Below are 27,813 nucleotides of genomic sequence, written 5' to 3'. Positions count from 1 at the left end.
TAGTTTCATGGTTACTTTGAAAGGAACCATTGAGAAAAATTACATTTAGGAACTCAGAAAATGCACCATGAGCTAGTGACAAACCATCACATAAAGTATTTTGTGTCACTATTACATCCACAAGAAGACTTCATCTGAGAATATTACATTATGTTAAAAAAGGAAGTGATGGGAAGGACTAGTAATAAGTGTTTTGTCAATGGATTTATACTGAGTGATATCTTGTGATATTAAGATGAGCTATTGCTCATGCTTAATGGGTAGAAATGATCATATCTTAGATATAAAATGTCAAGTTCCTGGCAATGCTTGTCAGTTTGTGACAGTGAGTAGTTTATTCCTAAAAGAATCAATATTGATATCTTTAAAGATGGTAATTTAGCAATCCAAAGAGTCATTTTATTTTATTTTTCTGTGAGCAAGAGTAAGACATTAATTATTAAATATTTTCATGGATTTGAGCAGCTAGGTTTAGTTTAGTTTAGTTTAGTTTAGTTTAGTTTAGTTTAGTTTAGTTTTTTTGTCTGTATGCCTTTCAGTTCTTCCAGCAGGGTTACAAGATTTTTAGGACAGAGACCTTGCTTTTCTGTTTGTTTGTTCCACTTTTGAATCTCTCTCATGCATGGACTTGTTATTAGTCATTCAAATAGCCTTTAAATTAATTATTAAATAAATGATTCCAGTCTTTAGTCCCAAGTGATCATTTAGCTGGAAGCTGCTATAGCTGATAAATAAGTTAAAGTTTATTTATATGTATATTTATTATTTTTATAGTAGCTATAAATAGATAAAAATTAAGAGAAGGAAAATGCATGAATTTTTCAAAGCTTTTGGGAACCCTAGCAGCAGAAGAGATGGGGTTACATAAATTTTAACTGCTAATAAGAAATTGGTCTTAAAAAACAGAAGCTAGCTTTATATTATAAGTTCATTTTAAATAAGTAAAAAGGAGACCAGTGATGTTTTTGTAATATCCTCTAATGAACAAATTAGTTTTTCAGTGGACAAACACCCATGCATTTGTTCATTATTCTGGAAATTCATTCAAGGTAAGATTGAGTTATTAAAAGGAGGGCAGTCTCATCATTCTAAATAGTATATCCCAGGTAGGAAGGATAAATCTATGCTAATTTGGGACAGAGCCAGAGAAGTCAGTCAGTTATGCCACTAAATAAGAAATTAATTCACTGCAAACTAAACTGTCAACAAATAGCAAGGGCAGGTCTGAAATTATTAAACATTTAACTTTAACTGAATTATCAAGAAAATAAAATGATTTGACTAAAAACAACAAAAACAATACTAGAAGTGAATCAATGAACTAATTTGTCATGAATTTATATTTTTCACTGTTAAAATATATAAAACTTTAACATTTTGTATTCAAAATTAATCAGTTCAGTGCTGTTATAAAATAGACAAATTTATGCCGGCACAGAAATTTCAAAGTTTCATGAAATAGCAAGACTCACTTTTTTACTTTGTCGCAGAAGGAGGCCAGACTCTTATTACTGCCTTGAGGTACTTCAACCAGCTGAATAGAACAACCTGTCAGCTTAAAATAAAAACTGTCAAATTAATATGGTTTGATGTGGAGAAAACATTAATACAATTCTACATTTTTAATTTTGTTTTAAAGAGTCTGTCCGAAGGGCACCGGGGTTGTCTCAGTGTTTGACTCTTGGTTTCGGCACAGGTCAGGAGCTGGCATATTTGTGGGCTCAAGCCCCACATCAGGCTCTGTGCTGACAGCCTGGAGCCTGCTTGAGATTCTTTCCCTCTCTCTCTGCCCCTCCCGCACTTGTACTGTCTCTGTTTCTCTCACAATAAATAAATAAACTTAAAAAAAAAAAAGATTCTGTCCGGAAGGAAGAACTTCCCGTCCTATGGTCCTTCTAGCTGGATTTAGAATCAGATTGACGTGAGACAGATTAACAGGAGAAAATCAAATTTAACAGGCATATATATGTATGTATGGGGAATCCACACAAGAGATTCCAAAGACAATGAGGCAACTTGAAGCTTATTTGAGCTAAAGAGACTGGTAGGAGTCTGCGAACACAAAGGGGAGGAAAGCCATTCACAAGAAGATGAAAAGATGTGTTTGAAAACAAAGGTTGCCTTATTTTCTAGATAAATTCCTTGGGTAAAGGGGAGTCTCTGTTAATAATTCTCTTCTTTCCAATGTAAATTCAGGCAATTATGAGGGAAGCAAAGTTTTTCCTGCATCTGCTGTGTATTTATTACTTTCAACTTGAAATAAACTTTATGCCCAAGTGGCACATTTTGGGTTATCCCATCCTACATCCCTCAATTCATTCTGTATTTATTATTTATTTATTTATTTATTTATTTATTTATTTATTTATGTGGATTTTTTAGGTGAGGTAATGCATACAGAAAAATGCATGAATCTTAAGTAATATAAGTTTTGAGGAATGTATACAACTGTGCTATCAACAGCACAATAAAAATATAGAACATTTCCATCACTTTAGGAAGTTCCCCCACATCTCCTTCTATCAAACTACATTTATTTGGTAACTACTATTCAGATTATTCAGATTTCTAACATCATAGATTAAGTGTGTGTGCTCCTTTCTGGTTTCTTTCACTTAAATGATATATATTTTTAAATTTTTCTATGTTGTCACACATCAGTTGTTCATTTTTTATTGCCAATTAGTACTATTCTATTGATGAATATTTCACAGTTTCATAATTTGTTTATCTATCTATCTTCCTGTCAATGGACATTTGGGGTGTTCATAGTTTTTATAAGGAAAACTATTAATTTTTACATACAAGTATGTATAAGGACCTGTGTTTTATTTCTTATGAAAAAATCCATAAGTGACTCAGTCAGAAGGTGGGTACATGATTAACTTTAAATGGAGTCATTTTTGTTTGTATATATTGAAGCTATTATTAGGTACATAACATTTACATTTGTTGTATTTTGTTGTAATACATTACATTTGTTGTATTTTCCTGATGAACCTTGTTGTCATTAAGAAATGACCCTTTTCTTTCTCTAATAATGCTCTGCCTTGAACTGTACTTTTTCTGGTATTAATTAATAATAATAATAATAAAATAGAGCTTTTTGTTTGCTGATCAAAGGCTACATCTTCTGTTTCATTTATTTTCAACTTATTTGTGCCTTTCTTAAGTTCATCTGTTGTAGTAGTAGTTACATTTCTTTTATCTAGTTTGTCAATTTTTCTCTTTTACTTAGAATGTGTAGTCCATTTATTGAGTATATTTATGGATATTATTGGATTTAAGACTGCCATATTCATTTTGTTTCTATTTGTTTATAATTTATTTTTCTATTTTTACTTCCCTTCCTTTTTGGTTTCTTTGATTTTGTTTTCTTATTTAATTCTGTTGGATTTTTAGTTTTTCTTCTCAGTATTATTTTTTTTAATAGCTATACTTAGAAATGACTATATGCATCCTTAACATATCATGGTGTACTTAGAATTAATACTGTACCAATGCAGTTAAAATGAATGTAAGAATTCATAATAGCTAATAATGTTTACCCCTTCCATCCTTTATGCTAGGTTGTCATGTATTTTTCATCTCTCTATATAAAATAACTCTCAGTTAAATGCTGTTGTTTGCTTTAAACAGCTATCAAAATTTAAAAGTAGTTTTTCCTATTTACTAATATATTTACCATTTTTACTGCTCTTTTTTCATTTTTAGATTCCATCTGGTGTCATTTTCCTTGTACTCAAAGCACTTTAGTATTTTTGTGTGCATGTTAGCTGGCTAATTTCTCTCAACATTTGTTTATATGATATCTTTATTTTATTTTATGTTTTGAAGTATATACTCAATTGATACAAAAGTATAGATATACATACATACATATATATGTATATATATTTTGTGTGTGTATAAATATGGATATATATCCTTTAAAATGTCATTCCATTGTTGGGGTACCTGAGTGGCTCAGCTAAATAAGCATCAGACTCTTGATTTCGGCTCAGGTCATGATCTCACGGTTCCTGAGATGAGGCCCGTGTTGGGCTCTGTGCTAACAGTGCAAAGCCTGCTTGGGATTCTCTTTCTCCCTGTCTCTCTCTGCCCCTCTTCCACTTGCAGGCATGTGCTCGCTCTTGCTTTCTCTCTCTCTCTCTCTTTTCCCAAAATAAATAAATAAACTTAAAAAATAATTTTAAAATGTAATTCCATTGTTGTCTTGCTTCCATTGTTTCTGATAGAAATTTGCTTTAATTCAGATTATTGTTCTCCTGTGTGAAATGTTTTCCCTCTCTGCTCTCTTTTAGGATTTTCCTTTACCTTTTGTTCTCAGGTATTTGAGCATGATTTGTCTACATGTGATTGCCTTTGTATTTACTCTGTCTGGGACTTGTTCAGCTTCTTAGATCTATAATTTGACATTTTATACCAAATTTGAGAAATGGTCAGACCATTATTTCTTTAAGTTGGTTTTCCTATTTTTCCTCTCCTCTCCACTAGCATTCCAAAATTGTCCATATTATCAGCTTCCTTGTCACATAAGTTTGAGTCCTTGCTCATTTTTATATAATCATTTTATTTTCTCTTCTTTAGTTTGGATAATTTTTCTTATTTTTCTTTCAAGTTTACTATCTTCCTCTCTGTTATCTTCTATATGTTTTTAAGTACACCTAGTGATTTTTCCATTTCAGATACTGTGTTTGCAGTACTAGAAAATGCATAGTCTTTATTTTTTTGTAGTTTCTAGCTTCCTCTTGAGATTATTCATTGGCCTACTCATTATGTCCATCTTTTACTTTATCTACTTCAACAGTGATAGCCACCTTAAAGTCTCTGTTAATTTCAACATCTGAACTATGTCAGGATCTCTTTGAATTGACTGGGTTATTTTCTTGATTGTGGGTCAAAATTCTCTGCTTCTTTACATATCTATGCATCTATTATTATATGTTCAGCATTATAGATGACACACTATAAATTGTGTTGTCTTTTTTACAAAGTATACAGTTTTTCCCTGGAAGGCAGTTAAGATCTTTTTGGTCTCTTTAGCCTTTATTTTATTTTTTGTTAGGCCATATCTATTTTGGCAGGTGCAGCATTCACTCTAGAGTATATGTTTAACACTCTTAAGTGATAGTTTTGGGTATGGGGTGCCTGGGTGGCTCAGTTGGTTGAGCGTCCGACTTTGGCTCAGGTCATGATCTCACGTTTCATGAGTTCGAGCCCAGTGTCAGGCTGTATGCTGACAGCTCAGAGCCTAGAGCCTGCTTTGGATTCTGTGTCTCCCTCTCTCTCTGCCCCTCCTCTGCTCATGCTCTGTCTTTCACTCTTAAAAATAAAGAAATAAATAAACATAAAACAAAACAAACAAAAAGAGATAGCTTTGTGTAATCTCAATTGAATGCCTGAACTACAACTCAGCTCAGTGCCTTCTCTTGCTAGATTAGAATTAGAACTTATACTACATAACTTGTACTCATGTGTGCTAAACACAATCACTTGTCCAAAAACCTACAGTAAATCTCATACAGGTTTCTGACTCCCGCCCATTGCATACCTCTGCTGGCACTCCGCCTGCTGTGCCTGCTCAAACTTAGCGATATTGCTGCTCAGACTGGGCTTTACTAGCCTGCTCTGCAAGCAAGAAAGTGCCCCCATGAGGAAGTGAGGCTGATGCAACACTGCGGTGTTTATCAAAATGATAAACTTTGGTAAAGTTGACCTCAAGGACGGTGTCCTATACAGCCTTTTGTTCAGTATCTGAAATCAGGAGAAGTTATATTCTAAGTTATATTTTGCCTTGATCATAAATAGATGTCCCTAAAATTCATTGACTTAAAATTTTTTTAATGTTTATTTATTTTTAAGAGAGAGAGGCAGAGTTTGAGCAGGGCAGGGGCAGAAAGAGAGGGAGACAGAATCTGAAACAGGTTCCAGGATCTGAGCAGTCAGCACAGAGCTCAATGCAGGGCTCGAACTCATGAGCCATGAGATCATGACCTGAGCCAAAGTTGGCTGCTTAACATACTGAGCCACTCAGGCACCCCAAATTCACTGACTTTTAATTCAGATCAGTTGAGTGGCTACCTCCTCTCAAGTGCCTCAGAATTAGGTATTTCCTCTCCTGTGAACTCATTCTATCTGTTATTTTACTCTGTTGCCATTATTTGTTGGCAAGTTAATTTGAGCAATATGCTATTTCTGAATTCAAGTGTCATGTCATTTCTTTGCATTCATTATGCCTAGTATATCATGTATATTTTAAGAATATGATGGTTGTTGAATAAATGAGGAGTCCTTTTGCTTCACCCTGGAAATTATAGCTGCAATAATGTTTCATTTTTTTTTTACTGTTTACTTCCAGTTTCGCTTGTGTCTAGACTTAGTGTAAGCAGAGAAATATTCAAATATTATACAAGAAACTCTGTGGTAACTAAATTGATTGGAGAACTACTGATGAAACCATTAGGATGAAGTGCACAATTATTGCTTAATTTCCTACTCTTGGAATGATCCCAATAGATGTTGCCTGCCAACAGCATAATTTAGGAGTCTCTGGGTAAAAGGACATTTTTCCTACCATAATGATATAAAGTTTTAATTTATGACAGTGTGACTCAAAAATATCAATCAAATGAGATGTATGTGTTTTTTATGTATGCATAATAATACAGTAAGAATCAAAATTACTTTCATCAAAATTTCCAATTATATTTTTTATCAAATAAAATGTAAGGACTGTAACACTTTATTTGGTTTTGATGAAATTGGAACTTTAAAATGAAGTACTGTTTTAATTTTTTCTTCAGAAAAAGTCATTAATTTGGGAACACAGAATTTGTGAATAATAAATTATTTTTTTTACAAATAATATCAATACGTTTTCCTATTAAGGTGAATGACCCTCATTACCAAATTAATCCAGTACATTATTGAATGATTCTTTCAGATTCTTTTTTTTTTTTTTTTAGGCCAACATATGTGATACATACATACCTCTGTATTCTCTGGCTGTGTACTTTCCCAGGTCCTGGGTGGAAAAGAACCTTCAGAAAGCATCAGAGAATGTTTCACAATGTTCATATTTCTACTTCTTTTATTCTCTTCTTTTGGCATGAAGTTAGTTGAGAAGGATGGATATGTAGAAGGGATGCTACTTTCAAATCCTATGTGGTAGTTATGATTTTCATTTTCTGATTCTCTCTGTGAATTAATTTTATCCAGACTAGTGGATGATGGAGCTGAAATATTTATTCTGTAATCATCACCACCATGATATTTTCCTATGGGGTTTCCACAAGAGCTTTGTTTGTTCATATTTTCAGGATTTGGTAGCACAGAGCGCCTAAAACCAATTACTGGTGTTTTCCCAACTTGGTGACAGGAGAGTTCTGAGGTCTGAGAAGTTAATTCATTCAAGGGTATTTGGTGTGTTTCATGTAATGAATGCCTTGTTGAGTCCCAGTTTGGTGCATGGGGTACACAAACAGTGTTTTCTTCAATTTCACTCTGATAGAATGGAATTTTAATCCTGATCTCATCTACTAGCTGATCAAAACCCAGACTGACGTGGCTAGGGAAAAAGGACTGATTTACAGAGTGAAATTCTTGGTGCTCATGCTGCTCTTCATGTGATTCACTGGTATTTAGATCTGTTTTCCAACAATATGCCATTTTTAATTTTATGTAACTGAGAGGATTGATTCTGCTCCAGATATTGACTTGGTGATATTATGAAAGATGATAGGAATTTTCCTAGAAAAAGCATAAAAGAAAAAAAAATTCTTCGATTAATGAGGAATAAAAGAACCTGCAAGAAAGGAATATGATGAATAAATATAAACAATTGTTTTGAAGCTTCTCCTTAGTAAATGAAATGATTCATGAATAATCTAAAACTCCATTAGGTTTCACAACATTAAAGTCTGTTGGGGGACTATTGACTTTAGATTTGTGAAACTCCTATAAGCAAAAAATAAGTCCACATGAATTATGACAGGAATTATGACAGGAATTTCATGAATCAATCAAAAGTCAAGGGGAATCCCTTTGAATTCCTTTACCTACTGAAGATCCGGTCATCATAGAATCATTATCTCCCTCTGTATTCAATCATCTACAAGCATGCTAGCATGTTAAAGTCTCTTATTAGCTAAACAGTCTCTTTGATGAGCAATTGCTCCATTCCTAGACATAGTTTTAACTTTTTTCTTCTTTCCATAACCAATTATCTTGTGGGTTGGCTAGACTCTTTCTTCCCCTTCCCAAAACTCTTTAAACAATTGCAAACTTCTTTCAACTTCTCCAAAGTGACTTTTCATTAAATTCACCAAAAACTTCATGTCAGTAAATTCAGTTGACATTGGTCACTTTCTATTTTAATTTATCTCTCTACAATATTTGATTCCATTCACCATGCTTCTCATTTAAAAGTTTCTTGGTTTCTTACTTGGACTCTCTCTGATACTACACTCTCTGAATCCTTCTGTGTTTATTCTTTCTCAAAGACTCCTTTGCCTGTTACTCACTTTGCACCTGACCTTTGTCAGAGCTTCTTTACTTCTCAATTATTCTCTCCTTCTAAGTTATTTCATACTTCCTGTGGTTTAAAGTGCCATTTCTATGTCAATGGCTCCAGCCTTGACTATTTTTATTACTACCTTCTCAATATTTTCACTTGGAAATTTTTCTTAACCTCCAAAAGAAAGTCTAAAACTTGGATCATAGTCATCCAAAAACCTGCTCCTATTCCAGTGTTCTCTGTGATGGAAAATGACTTGACCATCAACTCAGTTGCTCAGACCAGAAACCAGAGTTTCATCTTTAACTCTTCCCTCATTTTTATTCTTCAGTATAAAATAAACTGCCAGTTCCTGTAGGATATCTTGCTCTCTCTGTCTACCACCACCACAATCTTGGTCTAAAACTTTTTTCTTCTCTCCTGGAATGTGGTGTTATATCTGAAACTACTTCTACATTTTCTGTATCCATTCCTTGTGTCCTATAATCCACTTTTTAATATTTTAATGATATGTTTAAAAGACTCACCAAGTATCTCCTCTGGATATAGCTTTCCAGTGGTTTTAGTGCTGCCTTAGGATAACCTCTATAGATGTTGCTTATGTAAGATTTCTCTTTCCCATTAATTAGATCATTAGACCATGTAAACCTTTCCCACTTATAGCTCAGTAAACCAAAAGAGATATTGGTTTACTCAGTAAACCAAAAGTTTGGTTTACTGCTTGTTTGTATTTGTTGAACAGATGATTTAATAAGTTACAAAATTATAATTGAGTTATAAGAAAATGAAATAAAAAAATATTTGTGTCACTCATATGAATTGATTAATTCCTTTCACTTTTATGAGTTTATTAATTCCCTTAATTATTTATATGTGTTAAGAATAAAAAAAGTTAAAGGATAATTATGATAGTGATTCACCATCAAATATGATTCTTTATCAGTGTTTTGCAATGGCAACTGAATTTTTTTCCTTTAGTGCTAAGATTTACTTAAAACTCATAATCCCCTAAGAAATAAGTGAATTAGATTTATTGTACTACTTTGCTCAAGAAATTGAACTGATAGATTTGGCAAAAAATATTTTAGTTCAATCCAGTCAAGAATTGAACTGACAGGTTTGGGAAAGACTTTTAAGAGATATACACTTTTAAGAAGTGCATAGAATGAAGTGTTAACCAAAAAAAAATCTATAAATTGTTATTCTAAGCTATCCTAATTCATGGGTCACATTATCTAGCCACAGTCTCTTGCCATTTTTTAATCTTCACATTAGTGAAGGAATTGCCATTTTTTAATCTTCACATTAGTAGTGAATACTATGGTTCATTAAAACAAATGAGACTCCTTCATCTGTCTCTGTCATGGAACTCAGGATTGTCACTGGTATGAATTTAACTCTGACAACCAGAGTCAATATCCTGTTACAGTCTTCCTTAGACCAGCCTGCTCTATCTTAACTTAAATATGATAAATGTGGCTATATTAAAGTGATTTTAATAATGTGACAAATAAAACCCAAACCCAGCAAAAGGAAGGGAATAAGAAAGACTAGAACAGAAGTAAGTGATACACAAACTAAGAAAGCAATAAGACAGATTAATGAAACAAGTTCTTTGAAAAGATCAGCAAAAAACAAAATCACTAATGAAAAAAGAAAAAATAACAACAAACATTTCAGAAATACTGTTGTAACAGAATGTTATGAAAATATACATGCCAACAAATTAGACAACTAAGAAGAAATGGATAAACTCCTAGAAACATATAATCAAAAGTAAAGAAGGAAGAAATAGAAAATTTAACAGACCAATTACCAAAAATGAAATGAGAAACAAAAAACTCTCCAAAAAGAAAAGTCCAGGACCAGACGGCTTCACAGCGAATTCTACCAAACATTTAAAGAAGAGTTAACAACTATTTTTCTCAAACTATTGCGAGAAGCATAAGAGGAAAGACTTCCAAACTCATTCTGTGAGGCCAGTATCACCCTTATACCAAAACCAGATAAATACACCAAAGAGAGAGAGAGAGAGAGAGGACTATAGGCCAATATCTCTTATGAATATAGATGCAAATATCCTTAACAAAATATTAGCAAACCACATTCAACAATATATTTAAAAAATCACACCACAATCAAGTGGGATACAAGGGTAGTTCAATATTCACAAAACAATCAGGGTGGCTGGGCGGCTCAGTCAGTTAGGTGTCTGATTCTTGATTTTGGCTCAGGTCATGATCTTCTAGTTTGTGGGTTCAAACCCCGCATTGGGCTCTGTTCTGACAGCACAGGAGCCTGGTTGGGATTTTGTTTCCCTCTCTCTCTCTGCACCTCCCCTGCTTGCCCTCTATCTCTCAAAATAAATAAATATAACTTTAAAAATATGAAAAAAATATTCACAAAACAATCAACATGATATGTCACATCAATAAGAGAAAGAAAAACCATATAATCATTTCAACAGATTCAGTAAGAGCATTTGACAAAGTACAAAATCTATTCACGTTAAAAAAAAAACCCTCTGCAAAGTAGGTCTAGAGGGTACATACCTCAACATCATAAAGGCCTTATATGAAAACCCACAGCAGCATTGTACTCAATGGGGAAAACCTGAGAACTTTTCCCCTAAGGTCAGGAACAAAATAAGGATGTCCACTCTCAACATTTTTATTCAACATAGTACTGGAGACCCTAAGCACAGCAATTAGACTACATAAAGAATAAAAGATCCAAATTGGTAAGGAAGAGGTAGAACTCTATTTGCACATTACATGATACTATATATAGAAAACCCTAATGACTCCACCAAAAAACTATAACTGATAAATGAATTCAGTAAAGTAACAGGATACAAAATCAACAGAAATTGGTTGCATTCATATATACTTATAACAGAGAAGCAGAAAGTGAAATTAAGAGAACAGACCTACTTGGGGCCCTGAGTGGTTCAGTCAGTTAAGTGTCCAACTTCGGCTCAAGTCATGATATAACAGTTTGTGGGTTTGAGCCCTGCATCGGGCTCTGTGCTGACAGCTCAGAGCCTGGAGCCTGCTTTGGATTCTGTGTCTCCCTCTTCTCTCTGCCTCTCCCCTGCTCACTCTCTGTGTCTCTCCATATCATATAAAAAATAATTTTTTTTATAAGAAAACAATCCCACTTACAATTGCATCAAAACCAAAAAATATATCTAGGAATAAATGTAACTAAAGAGGTGATAGACTGTACTCTGAAAACTATAAAACACTGATAAAAGAAATTCAAGATGACACAAAGTAATGGAAAGACGTGCCATACTCATGGATTGGGTGTCTGTACTCCTCGAAGCAATCTATACATTTAATGCAATTCCTATCAAAATACCAACCACAATTTTTTTACAGAACTAGAAAAAGCAATCCTAAAATTTGTATAGAACCACAAAAGACCTTGAATATCCAAAGCGATCTTGAAAAAGAAAAACAAAGCTGGAGGTATCACAATCCGAGACTTCAAGTTATATTACCAAGCAGTAGTAATTAAAACAGTATGGTAATGAAACAAAAATAAACATATACATCAATGGAATAGAATAGAAAACCCAGAAATAAACCCACAATTATATTGTCAATTAATCTTTGACAAAAAAAAAAAAAAGAATATTCAATGGGAACAAGGCAGTCTCTTCAACAAATGGTGTTGGGAAACCTTGACAGCTACATGAAATGTAATAAAACCAAACTGCTTTCTTTTACCATATACAAAAATAAACTCAAAATGATTAAATACCTAAATGTGAAACCTGAAGTCATAAAAATCCTTGAGGAGAGCATAGGCAGTAATCTTTTTAACATCAGCTGTAACATTTTTCTAAGTATGTCTCCTGAGGAAGGGAAACAAAAGCAAAAATAAACTATTGGGATTACATGAAAATGCAAAGCTTCTGCACAGTGAGGGGAACAATTAACAAAACTAAAAGGGAACCTCCTGAATGGGAGAAAATATTTGGAAATGACATCCAATAAAGATTTAGTATCGAAAATATATAAAGAACTGATACAACTCAACAGACAAAAAAATAATCCAATTAAAAAGACATGAACAGACATTTCTCCAAAGAAAGATGGATAAACACACACATGGAAAGATGCTCAACATCCCTCATCATAAGGAATATATAAATCAAACTACAATGAAATATCACCTCACATCTGTCAGAATGGCTGAAATCAAAACCACAAGAAACAACTATTGGCAAAGATGTGGAGAAAAAAAAAACGCTCTTGCAGTGTTGGTGGGAATGCAGAGTGGTGTAACTACCATGGATAACAGTATGGGAATTCCTCAAAAAGCTAAAGACAGAACTATGCTATGATCTAGTAAATACTGAATATTTACCACCCAAATACAAAAACACAATGGGGGTGGGATAGAGGGGAAAGTGGGTGATGGGCATTGAGGAGGGCACCTGTTGTGGTGAGCACTGGGTGTTGTATGGAAACCAATTTGATAATAAATTATATTTAATATAAAAAATAAAAAAAATTCAAAAACACTAATTCAAAAGGATATATGCACCCTTATGTTTATTGTGGAATTATTTACAACAAGCCAAACTATGGAAGCAGCCCAAGTGTCCACTGATAGAGAAATGGAGTGGTATACACACACACACACACACACACACACACACACGCACACATGCACACACACACAGAGACACACACAGTGGAATATTTTTCAGCCATAAAAAGCATGAAATATTGCCATTTGTAAAACATGGGTAGTGCTAGAAAACATAATGGTAAGCAAAATAAGTCACTCATAGAAAGACAAATATCACATCATTTCACTCATATGTGGAATTTAAGAAACAGAACAACCAAAGGAAAAGAGAGAGAGGGACAAGCCAAGAAACAGATGTTAACTATGGAGAACAAACTGATGGTTACCAGAAGGGAGGTAGGTGGGGAATTTGGGGAAATAGAGCATGGATATTAAAGAGTATACTTATCATGGTGAAAAAAAATCAATGATAAAAAAGAATTTAATTTAAAAGTGAAAAAAATGCAGCGCCTGGGTGGGTGGCTTAGTTGGTCAAGCATCCAACTCTTAATTTCAGCTCAGGTCATGATCTCGTGGTTTCATGGGTTCAGGCTCTGTGCATGTGGCATGGAGCTTGCTTGGGATTCTCTCTCTCTTTCTTTCTCTCTGCCCCTTCCCCACTCATGCTGTCTCTGTCTCTCTCAAAATAAATAAATAAAACTTAAAAAAATTTAAAAACAAAAAAATGTGATTTTTGCTTTATACATTAAAAAATAAAGTGACTTGTAATTTTTAGTGGCTTCAAAGAACTGATAGAGTTTTTTAAATTATTTTTTAATTTTGTAGAGCCATTAAAAGAGGTCTTTAAAGGTCTCAGTGGTCTGATCATGAAATTAAAGTTTCCTTTAGACTGTACCATTTGTTGTTAATAATAATAGTGATACCTAACATTTTTTGAGACCAACTCTGTGCTACTGCTCTATATACATGTACATGTTTACGTGTATTAACACATTTATTTCTCATTTCAACCTGGGATATTATTATTACTACTTAATAAATGAGAAAACTGAGGCACATAAAGGTCTCCAAGTTGTGTTTACAGATTTGTTATAAGCAAGGATTAAAGAGAGGCATATGGGGCTTCTGCACAGCTCAGCCAGCTAAGCGTCCAGCTCTTGGTTTTGACTCATGTCATGATCTCACGGCCCTGAATCAGGCTCTGTGTTGACAGTGTGGAGCCTGCTTAAGATTCTTTCTCCGTCTCTCTCTGCCCCTCCCCTGCTCTTTCTCTTTCAAAATAAGTAAACAAAAACAACATCTAGAACATGGCTGAATTTAGACACTGCAACACAGTATTAATTCAGCTCAAACTCTCTCTAATGAAAAGAGTTGAGAACTTTAAAATTTTTATTAATAACAATATTTTTTCAAGCATTTCTCACAGCACTAAAACTTGAAATGGGTTAGATGCCTCTCTGAAAAATCTCGTCATCATGAGACAAAGAATGAGAAATACCTGTATTGAAAATATAATAAAAAAACTTCCAGATTCACTTTTTCAATATTAAATTTGGTGATTTTAAGGAATTTCTAATAATTTTAAATCCCATCTTTACCAACACAATCAAAAGCTAAATTATTTCTTAGTTTATAAACAAATAGAAACATTATTTGGTACCAGCTGGCAGTGTGTACACTCTGCATTATGAAGTAATGAATAAAATAATTGAAACTCATATACCTTGACTTTGAGGCAGAGCTGTACATACAGATTAGAAATAATTACACCATAATTGAGAGAACATGGCTGTTGGTTCCTGATTCAAATAAACTCTTCAGAACCATAAAAAATATGTACAATAGGCAGAATAGTGCCTCCCCAAATATCTCCATGTCTTAATACGTGAAACCTGTGAATATGTTAGATTATATGGCAAAGAGAAACTAAGGTTGCAAATGGAATTAAATTTCTTAATCAGCTGACCTTAAAATAGGGGGATTACCTGAGTGGGTTCAACATAATCACAAGGAGCTTTAAAAGGGGAAGAGGGGGCATAAAAGGTCAGAGTGATGCGATTTGAGAAGAACTCAACCTTCTTTTGCTGGTTTTGAAGACAGAAAAAGGGGCCAGAGTTAAGGAATTTGAATTTTTTCAATATTTATTTATTTATTTATTTATTTATTTATGAAATTTATTGTCAAATTGGTTTCCATACAACACCCAGTGCTCATCTCAAAAGATGCCCTCTTCAATACCCATAATGTTTATTTATTTTTTTAGAGAGGGAGAGAAACAGAGAGAGAGAGAGAGAGTGTGTGCAAGTAGGAGTGCAGAGAGGGAGAAGGAGCATCCCAAGCAGGCTCTGGGCTGTCAGTGCAGAGCCTAATGGGGGACTTGATCCCATCGACTGTGAGATCATGATCTGAGCCAAAACCAAGAGTCAGATGCTTAACCACCGGAGCCACCTCGGTGCCCTCAAAGAGCCTGTAGAAAGAAGCTAGAAAGCAAAAGGAAACAGATTTTTCCCTAAAAAACCTCCAGAAAGGAACACAGCCCTTCTGACACATAGACTTCCACACAATGAGACTATTGTATTTCTGACCTACAGAACTGTATGACAAATTTGCCTTGCTTTAAGTCACTAAGTTTGTAATAATTTGTTACAGTAACAATATAAAATCAATACAATGTGCAAGTTGGAAGCTGCTTCCTAATTGATTGGAAAATCAGAAACCGGAAGTAGGGCAGACAGCACAAAAATAGTCCTCTAGTCTTCGTTGGCACATTCAGCTGAATTTAAACAGGATATTTAAAAGATGTCAATCATGAAAACTTAGTTTACTGCAATTGCATATAACGTTCCATTCAGTTAAAATGTTCAGAAATCAGTTTTCATTGAGGGTTAGTTACTCATTTGGCCTCAAGGAAAAAGTGCCAACAGAACTTAGGCACCTATCAGAGAAAAGGCTGCCCCTGTCAGCTGTTTCCATTTACTAAATCTACAGAGGTACAGATATCATCCAAATAAGCCCAGTCTTGGGGTTACAAAACCGCAACAATGGGAACAAAAATATTTATTTTACCGAAGAACAAAGAAAATGTCCGAAAGTGTCTGCTCTTGATTCAAAAACTTCTCTACACTACTGAATGAATATGTCTATACAGGAGACATGAGAACGGTAGGGGAATTAAATTACGAGGTTGAAGAAAATGATCTTTATTTCAGAGAGCAAGTTGTAGCCATTGAAAATGTACCAGTTTTTAAGGTGTATATAAATGTCATGGAAGATCAAGATTGTGGCAACATAAGACATGTTAAAGTCTAATCAAGCCAAACCATCTGTATTTTCAGTAAGGTGGAGGGAAACTCTGCAGAGCTACGGAGCTAACCTGGTTCCTGAAAAAAAAACTCTTGGCTGTAAGGATGATCTGAAATTACCATCTTTCTTTATCATGCAGACACAGAGATGCTCATATTTTAGCTAGACATAAACTGGAACTTCCTAAGCTCACTTTGCTGTATAAATACAAATAAGACCACAATGAATTTTTTATATATATATACATATATATATACGTATATATATGTGTATATATGTATATACGTATATATATGTATATATATATACGTATATATATATGCATATATATATATGTGTGTATATATATATATACATATATATATAAGTTACATTATGTCTAGTTTGGAATTGGGTGATGACAAGGTAAACGTCTTATTATTATCATGAACTATGATAGTATTTTCACCTAAGTGGAGACAAGAGGTGCTTGGGGAAAACATTACTTTCCAAAAGTCTCTATTAGGTGCCTTTTTACATGAATAATTGACATTTTCTTATACATGTATAATTCTATAGAAGCCTCACTTCTCATTAGACTGCCTAAAGCTTCTTGTATATGAAAAATTTGAAGCTGTTATTTATTTATTCTTGTTTTGGGGAGATACTGACTTGAATAAATGAACTCATTTATTCATACATCTACAGATGACCCTTGAACAATGCAAAGGTTAGGGATGCTGACTCCTCCTACTATTGATTAGAAGCCTTACCAATAACATAAATGGTAGATTAACATATATTTTGTATGTTACATGTATTATAACTGTATTCTTAAAAAAGCAAGCTAGAGATAGGCAAATGTTACCAAGAAAATAATAAGGAAGAGAAAATATATTTTCAGTGCTGTACTGTACTTATTACACAAAAAGTTTAAGTCCTTTGTTTAAAAAATGAATCATCTGTCAGAACCTACATCAATATTGTCTTGTGTAATACAACACACTATAGATGTTATACATGTTATTAACACTAGACATCAAAAATAAAAGATAACGTGAAAAATTCGTATTTTTCTTCTCCCGGATAGGACACTTTCAACTACATTAAAAACCTTCCCAAGCAGATATCTTTTCTCCTCAGTGATTTTCTTAATGCCATCTGGGAGCTGCTCCTTCTTGATCAGCAGAAGCTGCTTCTCCCGTTATCTTGACATTTTTTTAAAGACAAACTTATTTCTAAAATTATCAAACCATCCTTTGCTGGCATTTAATTCTCCAGCTTTAGGTCCTCCACCTTTCTTTTGCCTTAAGTTGTCATATGATGACTTTGCTTTGTCTTGAGTCATATTAGACATAGCAATATATATTGCCTATGTAAGGTATATAAGTATGCCTGCCTTTTAGCAATCCTGCTGCCACATAAAAGCTGCACTTTGAATATGAGATAAAAAAATATTTCACAAAAAGTGCCAAGTTTTTGTGTCTTCTGGTGTAGCTTCAGTCATGGATTCACAAAGTTTCTTTCTCTCATTATTTTTTTTCTTTTCCAGTAGTCGATATATTGGATTCATTCATTTCAAAATGGTGGGCACCTGTAGCTGTAGACCTCCATCTATAATACATATCAAGCAATTCAAATTTTTCTTGTAATGTCATGACTGTTCTCTGCATCTTGGGAGAAATTCCAGCATCACTGGTGACACTTTGTATGGGCCCCATGGTGTTATTCAAGGCTCATGATATTATACTAACCACGATGAAAAATATGTGAGAATCTCAAAAGATCACTTTTTACTGCAATATGCAGTTTACTGGAGAGACCAATTATTCACGTAGAAATGATTAGCATCACATGGTATTTTAAGTGGATATTTGCAACACTTGAGCTCACCACCATAGCAAGAGGAAGTGGCTATGAAATTATTATAGTAATACTGTGTGTAGTATAGTTAATTTTATGATTTAATATTGTATCTTTACATTTGTTTACATTTCTCTCAACTGAATAGAGCCATGTGTGTGTGGTTTGTAAGTGTGTGTGTGTAAATTTTGATAAATTTTGACTTTTTATAATGGATTTGTGAATATATTATGGTAGTAAATAATAAAAAATACCTATATCTACATATATTTTATGCATTCATAAGATGCCTAATTTTTTCTTATTTTTTCATCATTCCTAGGCTATGCAGCTCAACTGTGATTTTTTCCAAATTGTCACAAATCTCCAAAATTTTTTCCAATGTATTTATTTTTTAAAAAATCTGTGTATAAGTAGACCCATGTAGTTCAAACCTGTGTTTTTCAAAGATCAACCTATTTACTCTTTGAAGATTTAATTGTTCAGTACCTGTTTTTTAAGTATATTTTGTCTTAGGCACTGTACAAAACACTTAGAATACAAAAATGAGCTCTTACCCTCAAGTAGGTATATTGTGTCTAAATTTATAATACAAGTTTATAATACTATACCATGTGAGAATTACTTTAATAGACACAGGCCTCATTTTATTTGGGGGAATTTTATGTAGAATACTGTTAAGCTTATTTTGCCTTAGAAAAAACAGAAGTAAAATTCATGAATAACATATTTAAGACTGATATATTGTGTATGTTTTTGTTTATATTGTCCAGTACATCAGAGATAATTTCTTGCAAGTCATTGAGACCTGGTTTCAAGCATGTTTTGATTCCTAAGTATTGTTAAAATTTTAGTCTGAAACATGATAAAGCAGTTGAAGCAGTAATTCATTCAATTCCTCTGAGTGTATCTTAAGAGTAAATAAGAGAATGAAAAGTATGTAATGCTGGATACACAAATGAGTAATTCTAGCATCCCCAGTGCCCTTGAGATAGAATCAGAACTGAAGGCATCAGAATGAACTCATGAAGTTTTGTTTTTTGGTTTTGTTTTTGTTTTTTTAATCTTTCTCTCTCTTTTTCTGTCTCTATGTATCTACAGCTTTCTTCCTTGGAAAGGCCTAGAAAAAAATGTCCATCTCAATATCAGTGAGCATCCCTAACATCCAGATTGTGATACTGAAATACTACCCACTGAAAGACAGTAGGGCTACTTGGAGGACCAGCTGATTTCTGATTTAGAGAATATATAAGATGAGTGTAAGAGATCCTATTATTGTAGTTAGTAAGGAAGATATCAGAGAATACAAGGGTGTACCAATAGGAAGTGAAAGCCAACTTGAAAAGGCTCCCATTGGCCAATAAGTGCAATAACTGAAATGGACGAAAACATACAAAACGTGTTTAAATGCATACATTCATAATGACACACATACACACACAACTAATTAATTGCCTTTGTACAACATAGGGTTAATAGAATACACCGTTAAACCATTTGTTTTGTCTTTTTTTATATGAAATAAGACTGAATAAGTAATAGATGAGAAAAATTTCTACTTGTAGAAGTATTGCAATTAATAAATAAAGAATGAATGATAAAATTGTGTTATCAATGGTTTACAGTAAGTCATGAATTATTAAATCTGGGCGTCAAGCATCAGTGGATGCTAACATCACAAAAGAAAGCAGCCAGGCATTTTGTACCCTGATATAGAATCCAAAACTACCATAAAGATGTTTTGGAAATAACTTAACATTAATCTATCTGGTCAAACTTTTGTATCCAATCACTAGTGCTCAAGAAACACAGAAGACAGAGGAACAAATTAAACTAAACACAGGATAGAAATTGATATAGGAAAAACAAACTAGTTTCTTCAACAAATAAATTACAAGAAAAGAAGGAATGCAGATGAAATACATTAACAACAACAACAACAAACTGTAAAAATATACCCACCCACCTCTTCCAAAGAAAAAAAGGCAAAACAACACTATATATACTTTATGTATATACTTTATACATATATACTATATAAAGTATACACTATATACTTTATGTATATACATTTGGATGATGAGACTATATAGAAGAATATAATGTGATAGCAGAAGAGTGTTTATTTGTGGGGAGAGGAAAGATATTGTGATGGGGAGGTGCATGGAAGGCTTTATGGGTGGCAGGAAAGTTTTGTCTCTTGACATGGAGGGTGGTTAGAGGATTATTCAACTTATAATAGCACATTGAGTTGTATGTTTGCTTTATATCATTGCTGATACCATACATTTTAAAAAAGAAATAGGTAGCTTGAATTTTTAGATATGTGGAACTTGTGGAACACCTGGGTGGCTCAGTGGGCTAGGCATCTGACTTCAGCTCAGGTCATGATCTCATGGTTCGTGAGTTTGAGTCCCCATTTGGGCTCTGTGCTGACAGCTCAGAGCCTGGAACCTGTTTTGGATTCTGTGTCTCCATCTCTCTGTCCCTCCCTGGCTCGCAATCTGTCTCTCTCTCAAAAATAAATAAATATTAGGGGCGCCTGGGTGGCGCAGTCGGTTAAGCGTCCGACTTCAGCCAGGTCACGATCTCGCGGTCCGTGAGTTCGAGCCCCGCATCAGGCTCTGGGCTGATGGCTCAGAGCCTGGAGCCTGTTTCCGATTCTGTGTCTCCCTCTCTCTCTGCCCCTCCCCCGTTCATGCTCTGTCTCTCTCTGTCCCAAAAATAAATAAAAACATTGAAAAAAAAAATTAAAAAATAAATAAATAAATAAATAAATAAATAAATAAATAAATATTAAAAAAATTAAAACAACATCAAAAAAAAGGTATGTAGAACTTGAGGATTTATATAAAACCTAACCTAAGATTTTGAGTGAATATTTGTGCATATAGTTCTTTAATTCAGGAGGTAATTTTTGCATTTGAAACCACGAGCCTTGCTTAAGGAGGATTTAATTATTTAAGAAGAGATGTAATCAATCTGAAAATGGTACCCTGATGTGGGAGACAACCCGTATTTAATTAACGGACCCCAAAAGCAGAAGTACAAAGTAGTCTGAGAAGTAGGGAGAAAACCATAAGCCACTATCACCTCACTGTGTGCACTTCTGGTACTACAAAGAGGGAAAGAAGTGAAAGGCAAGTGGCTCCCTGCTAAGAACCGCATTGGGTAGTGGCACATGTTTCTTCTCACATCCCTTTGCCTGAATAAATAACTGCAAGGAAGGCTGGGAAATGTGGTTCCTTATTCTGTTGCCGTGAGACCAGAAAAAACAAAACAAAAACAAAACATGACTGTTTTATTATTAAGAAAAAGAAATCATCTTATTTAGAACATTCATGATGAAATGGTTTTCAAGTTCTCTGGGAGGCCTGGAGTTAGAATGTGAAATGCAGACACTCAACCAGGTGCACTAGGAGCAAAAGTCCCTAATAGATGTGGAGGAACAAAGTCAGTGGATGTCAGTAAGTAGGAGGGACATAGGCAGTAGAACAAGATGTCACAGGGTTCTGAAGAGTAGAGTTGAACTATGAACTGTTGTTTAAGTATAAAGCATTAGAAATGAATGACCTGTAAGGCAGTGGCAGTCTGGTGAATGTTAACCTTGCCTCCTGTTCCTTGGTATGTGGGGTGTGAGAGAATGAACAATTTCCAGAGGAGGGCTTCAAAGGAGCAGGTCGTTGGGGAGAACCAGGTTTCCCTTTAGGAAAAGGAAGTGAAGGAAGGCTAAAGAATTCAACAACCCATCTTGTATAGATTAAATCTCATCTGGAAAATAGTGCCTCTCCCTATATTTTACGACTTGGAATTTCCATCATTCTTCTTATATTGAGGGGGCATGGAATACAAAACACTAGTTAATTCTGATCTAGCTCTTAAAATTAGCTGTTTAATTTAAATACCTTAGTACTGTTTAAATAACAATATATTAGTATGTTTATAGTAAACAATTTCAGGCACATCAAAGTTATATTTTTATACTATGAGACTATTCTGGGGTGCCTGGGTGGCTCAGTCGTTTAAATGTCTGACTCTTGGTTTTGGCCATGAGGTCATGATCTCACAGTTGGTGCGTTGGATCCCTGCATCAGGCTCTGCACTGTCAGTGTGAAGCCTGCTTGGGATTCTGTCTCTCTCCCCTTTGCTTCTCCCCCACTCGCACTATCTCTGTCTTTCTCAAAATAAATAAACTTAAAAAAATAAAAGAATATGAGACTATTCTTTAAAAGGATTTATATTTGTGAAACATTATATATTTTCATTATAAAGTACCCACAATAGATTGTTCTCTGTTATTTCAAACTGTCTATAGAATAAAACCATGAACAGTTACATAACTAGGCTAAATTTCATAGTATCCTGATCCACAATCATTTGGATTACTTTATTTTATCTGACACAGGAACTTAACCCTTAAATATATTCTTGGAAAACAATAATAGTCCTTGGGAAAATTCTAGGGGCTAAACATAGTTCTATGAAGCTAAAGTAAATTGCTTTTCTACCCTATCCTCCAATATATAAATTTTTATGTTTGACTTTTTAAAAATCTGTGTCTAGATATTTTTAAATTTTTTAAAATGTTTATTTATTTATTTTTGAGAGAGAGAGAGAGAGAGAGAGAGAGAGCGAACAGGGGAGGGGCAGAGAGAGAGAGGGAGACAGGATCCCAAGCAGGCTCCGTGCCATCAGCACAGAGCCCAGTGTGGGGCTCAAATACACCAACCATGAGATGACGACCTGAGCCGAAACCAAGAGTTGGATGCTTAACCAACTGAGCTACCCAGGCGTCCCTGTGTTTAGGCATTTTTAAAATAAATTAAAATATATTGGGGCACCTGGGTGTCTTAGTTGTTAAATGCCCAACTCTTGATTTTTGCTCAGGTCAAGATCTCTTGGTCATGGGATCGAGTCCCCCACTTTGGACTCCCCCCTAAGCATGGAGCCTGCTTGGGATTATCTCCCTCCCTCTCTGCCCCTCCCTTACTCTCTCTTTGCATGCTCTCTCTCTCAAAATAAGTAACTAAAACATCAAAAAAAACCCACTATAAAATATTTATTTACTTATTTATTTATTGTCATATTTATTTCCATCTAGTTTAAGCTTCATTGCTACATGCTAATATAGCTTAGCCAAATTTTCCAAACTTGCAAAAGTTTATCCTTTCTGTAAATATTTGTTATAAGGAAATCAAAAACAGTTTCTTCTTTGGGGGAACTCTAATGTGGATCTGAAACTAAAGTGGTAAATAGTTTTATCTCACAAATGAAATCTCATTACATGGTAGTAGCTTTCCAGGACATGGTTTGAGAAGAATTGTGTGGGCGAGCAAAGCTCAGGGAGTGATAATGCCCTGTTACCAAGGTCTGTCCTTATGCAGAAGAGGAGAGTGGAGACACGCATGCCATATGGTATCCATTCCTGTTCTAGTAGCTAGAAACATGTCCATGTTTTTCACCAAATACAGTCAGACTTCTAGGTGAATTAAATGTTCAAAATATTATGGGTTTGAAGAAATGTCTACTTAGTGATATTTTACCATTAGTGCAAGATATAAGTTCTCAAGAAATATAACTTCAACTGAATTTTTGAGAGAGTTTTCGCTATGATAAATTTGATTTGAATATGATTTAGAGAGAGAGCCTAGAAATTTTTAAAAAGACAAGTGTAGGTAAAACCATTACAATGTAATCATAGTGGTAATTGTAATGCTTCTAAGGACATGCTTATTGTATCAACTCCTACACCACAAGGCATTTCTTTAAAATATGTGTGTTCCATTTAAAACATACATCTGAAAGGCATACATAATATTATTTACTGCATAGGAGCTACAACAATAAGAATGCATTTAAAAATCAACATAGTATAACAGTTAAGTGAATTAGTATTGTTAAAAAGAAAACAGGCCCAAAATGATGTCACTTTGACCTAGTTTCCAAACCAGGGCTTCATACCTAATATAATTGCAATTTCAGTCTCTCCCAGAAATGTGGTCTTAACTGGTCAGCCAGGAATTTTTCCATCAACACCAATGCTTAAAACCCTCTCCATTCCTTCCCACCCTAAAAGGAAGACTAGGTAATCTGCATAAGAACCCTAGCCTTTCCCCCAGGGGAAGCAGCTTTGCTTGAAACAATTATTTTATTTTGCTAATAATTTTCTTGCCCCACCCTCCTTGTATAAAAACTGTCCATTTTGTACAACTCCCCAAAGCACCCCTCAGTTTGCTACATGGGGTGCTGCCTGATTTATGAATTGTTTGATAAAGCCAATTAGATCTTTAAAATTTACTTGGTTGAGTTTTTGTTATTGAACAGTATATAAAGGTTAAGTGAAAAAAAATAAACAGTAAGGCAAAATCAGAACATTTTAAAACATCCTGAGAAGCTTATAAATTATAGCAATAAAAGTTGGTTGACAGACTGTGAGTTTAGTAAATGAGTTCAGTTCCCTAATCTCAGAATAATAATAATAAAATAAATTGGGGTTTTTAAGATCAGTCCAGTTACTTTTTTTAGAATGGTGTCTGGCTGGTAGTACGTGATTTTAAAAATTAATATTAAAAAAATTAAAAAAACAAACAATATCTATTTGCAGTTTCACAGTACCAGCAAAAAGGACTGACAACCATTCATTTGATCACCCCAATTTTCAACATATGGAAGTCAAAGTAGATCAAACTGAAATAGAAGAGAAAAAATGGCTGACACTTGCTTTGTTACCTGAAGGAGAATAAATCTGCCAGTTTAAAAAAAGGTAAGGAGATGACTCATTTCCCTGCTACTGCCTGACAGTTCGAGGTTCTGATCAGCTCTCCTTACAACCCAAAAGGGGATATCTGTACCAGGGCTATTCTACCATACCCCTTTTTGCATGTTTTCTAAAACTAAAATTTGCATTAATGCAAATATCCAGAGGCTACAATGGCTAAGCATTTAGTTTACTACATCTGGGAAAAGGAGATGAGAGAGTCCCATGAGAAAGTGCAAAAGTAGATATTTTTTGGCAGAAGGACTGTATATTGATTAGAATTACCTAGAAATATGTTTACCTTCTCAAAGTGGTCAACCAGAAAACAAAACAAGATAGATGAAGTCCAGAATTTAGTGAAATTGGCTATTAGTGACCAGTAACTGTGTTCGCATTTACTGTTCCTCTAGCTGAAAACTTAACAAATGTGTTCTAACAGCAACCAGATAAAAAAAGGGGGAAATAGAAAAAGCTAAAGATATTATTTATGAGTAATCAGTGGAGAAAACCTTCATTCCTAAAAAGTGAGTAATTGAGAAAAAAAATCAACACAGAAGATGTGAAAATATTTTGTAAGAAATAAAATGTTTAGCAATCAAGACACAAAAGGAAAAATTACTTTTGAAAAATATATGCTATAGTATACCTAAGTAAATTGTATAAAAACTTAAGTTTGGGGCACCTGGGTGGCTTAGTTGGTTAAGAATATTACTTCAGCTCAGGTCATAATTTTGCGGTTCCTGAGTTTGAGCCCCGCATCGGGCTCTGTGCTGACAGCTCAGAGCCTGGAGCCTGCTTAGGATTCTGTGTCTCCCTCTCTCTTTGCCCTTCCCCTGCTCGTACACTGTCTCTCTCTCCTTCCAAAAAAAAATAAACATTAAAAAAAACTTAAGCTATATTTTATAAAATGAAGGAACCATGTGTTTGATTAAATACAATGTGAAAATAACATACAAAATAATATAGCAATAAAATGCATCATAAAAATGTAGAAGAAATTGGATGAAAGGGAGATGTTAATTAAAAAAGAGCTTAATGATCTATTGAAATGTAAGAAACTAAAAGTTTAGTCTCACATTAAAAACATTATTCATGGGGTGCCCAAGTGGTTCACTCAGTTAGGCCTCTGAGTTCAGCTCAGGTCACGATCTCACTTCATGAGTTTGAGTCCCACATGGGGCTCTGTGCTGACAGCTCAGCCTGTTTCAGATTCCTTGTCTTTCCCCCGCCCCTGCTCTGCCCCTCTCCCGCTAGCGGTCTCTCTCTCTCTCAAAATTAAATAAACATTAAGAAAATTGGTTAATATGGACTAAGCTTTAGTAATTATTGCAAACATAATTTTAAATATGATAATTTAAAAAATTATTTGGTATTAATAAGCTAGATGAAAAATCATAGACTATTTCATCTGAAACTGAAAGGTGTGCTAAATTTTCTGTTTTACAAGAGGAAAGAGGATTAAATAATGCTGTTTCCTTTTCACTGGTGATTAAAATAATAAGTTCATATATACTTTTTAATAAATATATATAATTGTTGTGTATTATAGAGACTTATTAGTTGAAGACAAATGGCATGTATAATTTCCAGAACACTGGAAGAGTCAAAATTGGATGACATTTACATTATAATCATCAGGGAAATAGGAAATTAAAAGTTACGTGTTAAGAACAGAAAACAGAAAGAGACAGGATCAATTGCATTTCTAATGACAGTAAATATAAGCATCTAGTTGGATTAAAAATCATCATTCAAAAAATGTATCCTCAATTGTGTAATTTCTGCAACAAAAACATAAAAAACATCAAAGCAAAAAGTGTTTCCAAGTATGTTACTCAAACATACACACACTATATTCTCACACACACACACACACACACACACACACACACACACAAACACACTAAACACAAAATTAGACAAGATAGTAAATATTGGTGTCTAGTACCAGAAATCAATATAGGACAAAAAGTATCAAGAACATTTTATTGCAATTTCTAAAGAAATTATAATAAATGTGGGCATTTATGTATAAAAAAAGTGTGTGTGTGTGTATATGCATATGTACTTCTTAAAAAGTGAATTAATGGACACTTCTGGGATTTTATATCCAACTCAATTTATTAATATTAAATTTTATAATTATATTTTATAATTTTTCTTTCATAATCTGATCAAGATGAATCATTGAACAAATAGTACATGAATAAATCGTAGCAGAAATTAATTTTGGATTTGCTGTTTTTAACCATTCATTTTTTAAATGGTAACTATAAATGAAAAAAACATAATTAAACAGATAAAAAATAATTTGCACATGCTAACAACCAAAGTTTATTTAATGAAGAAATGCTATGAACTTTCTCCTTCAAATCAAGAATAGGATAACTATTTATTCTGGCAAATTATTGTAGAAATATAGCCAAACAATACGACACACTATTTCCAGATGAGAAGATACAAAATTTAAAAATTTAAATATATTTTTGAAGAATTCATACATTTTATTTAATCCCCTTATTTGGGAAATTAATGAGCCGATTCTAAGTCACTTTTGGTAAAGAAAATGATGGAAAAAATATTAGTAGGGACTTACATATGAAAAATGATACACATTTTATTTTTTTATGTTTACTTTAAAAAAAAATTAATGTTTATTTATTTTTGAGAGAGAGGGACAGAGCATGAGTAGGGGAGGGGCAGAGAAAGGGAGACACAAAATCTGAAGCTGGCTCCAGGCTCTGAACTGTCAGCACAGAGCCAGACGCAGGGCTCAAACCCACAAACTGTGAGATCATGACCTGAACTGAAGTCAGATGTTTAACCGACTGAGCCACCCAGGCGCCCC

The 27,813-nt window shown here is 33.9% G+C and overlaps 1 protein-coding gene across 6 annotated transcripts in view; it reads right to left on the bottom strand.

Annotated features, from left to right (window-relative positions):
• The window catches only part of PIK3C2G (phosphatidylinositol-4-phosphate 3-kinase catalytic subunit type 2 gamma), a 355,118-nt gene that overhangs the window by 321,370 nt on the left and 5,935 nt on the right, over positions 1–27,813 (bottom strand). For all 6 annotated transcript variants that reach the window (XR_007154196.1, XM_047868249.1, XM_047868251.1 and 3 more), the window contains exons 2-3: positions 6,994–7,752; positions 1,473–1,555 (exon numbers count right to left, since the gene is read on the bottom strand). Coding sequence is in view for 5 of the 6 variants with exons in the window: in XM_047868249.1 (XP_047724205.1) it covers positions 1,473–1,555; positions 6,994–7,671 (761 nt within the window). In the remaining variant the exon portion in view is untranslated. The remainder of the gene's footprint in view (positions 1–1,472; positions 1,556–6,993; positions 7,753–27,813) is intronic.

Source organism: Prionailurus viverrinus, chromosome B4, assembly GCF_022837055.1.
Source record: "Prionailurus viverrinus isolate Anna chromosome B4, UM_Priviv_1.0, whole genome shotgun sequence".
In the NCBI taxonomy this organism is placed as follows: domain Eukaryota; kingdom Metazoa; phylum Chordata; class Mammalia; order Carnivora; family Felidae; genus Prionailurus; species Prionailurus viverrinus.
Note: the sequence above shows the minus strand (reverse complement) of the source record. Positions and strands in the feature narration are given on the sequence as shown.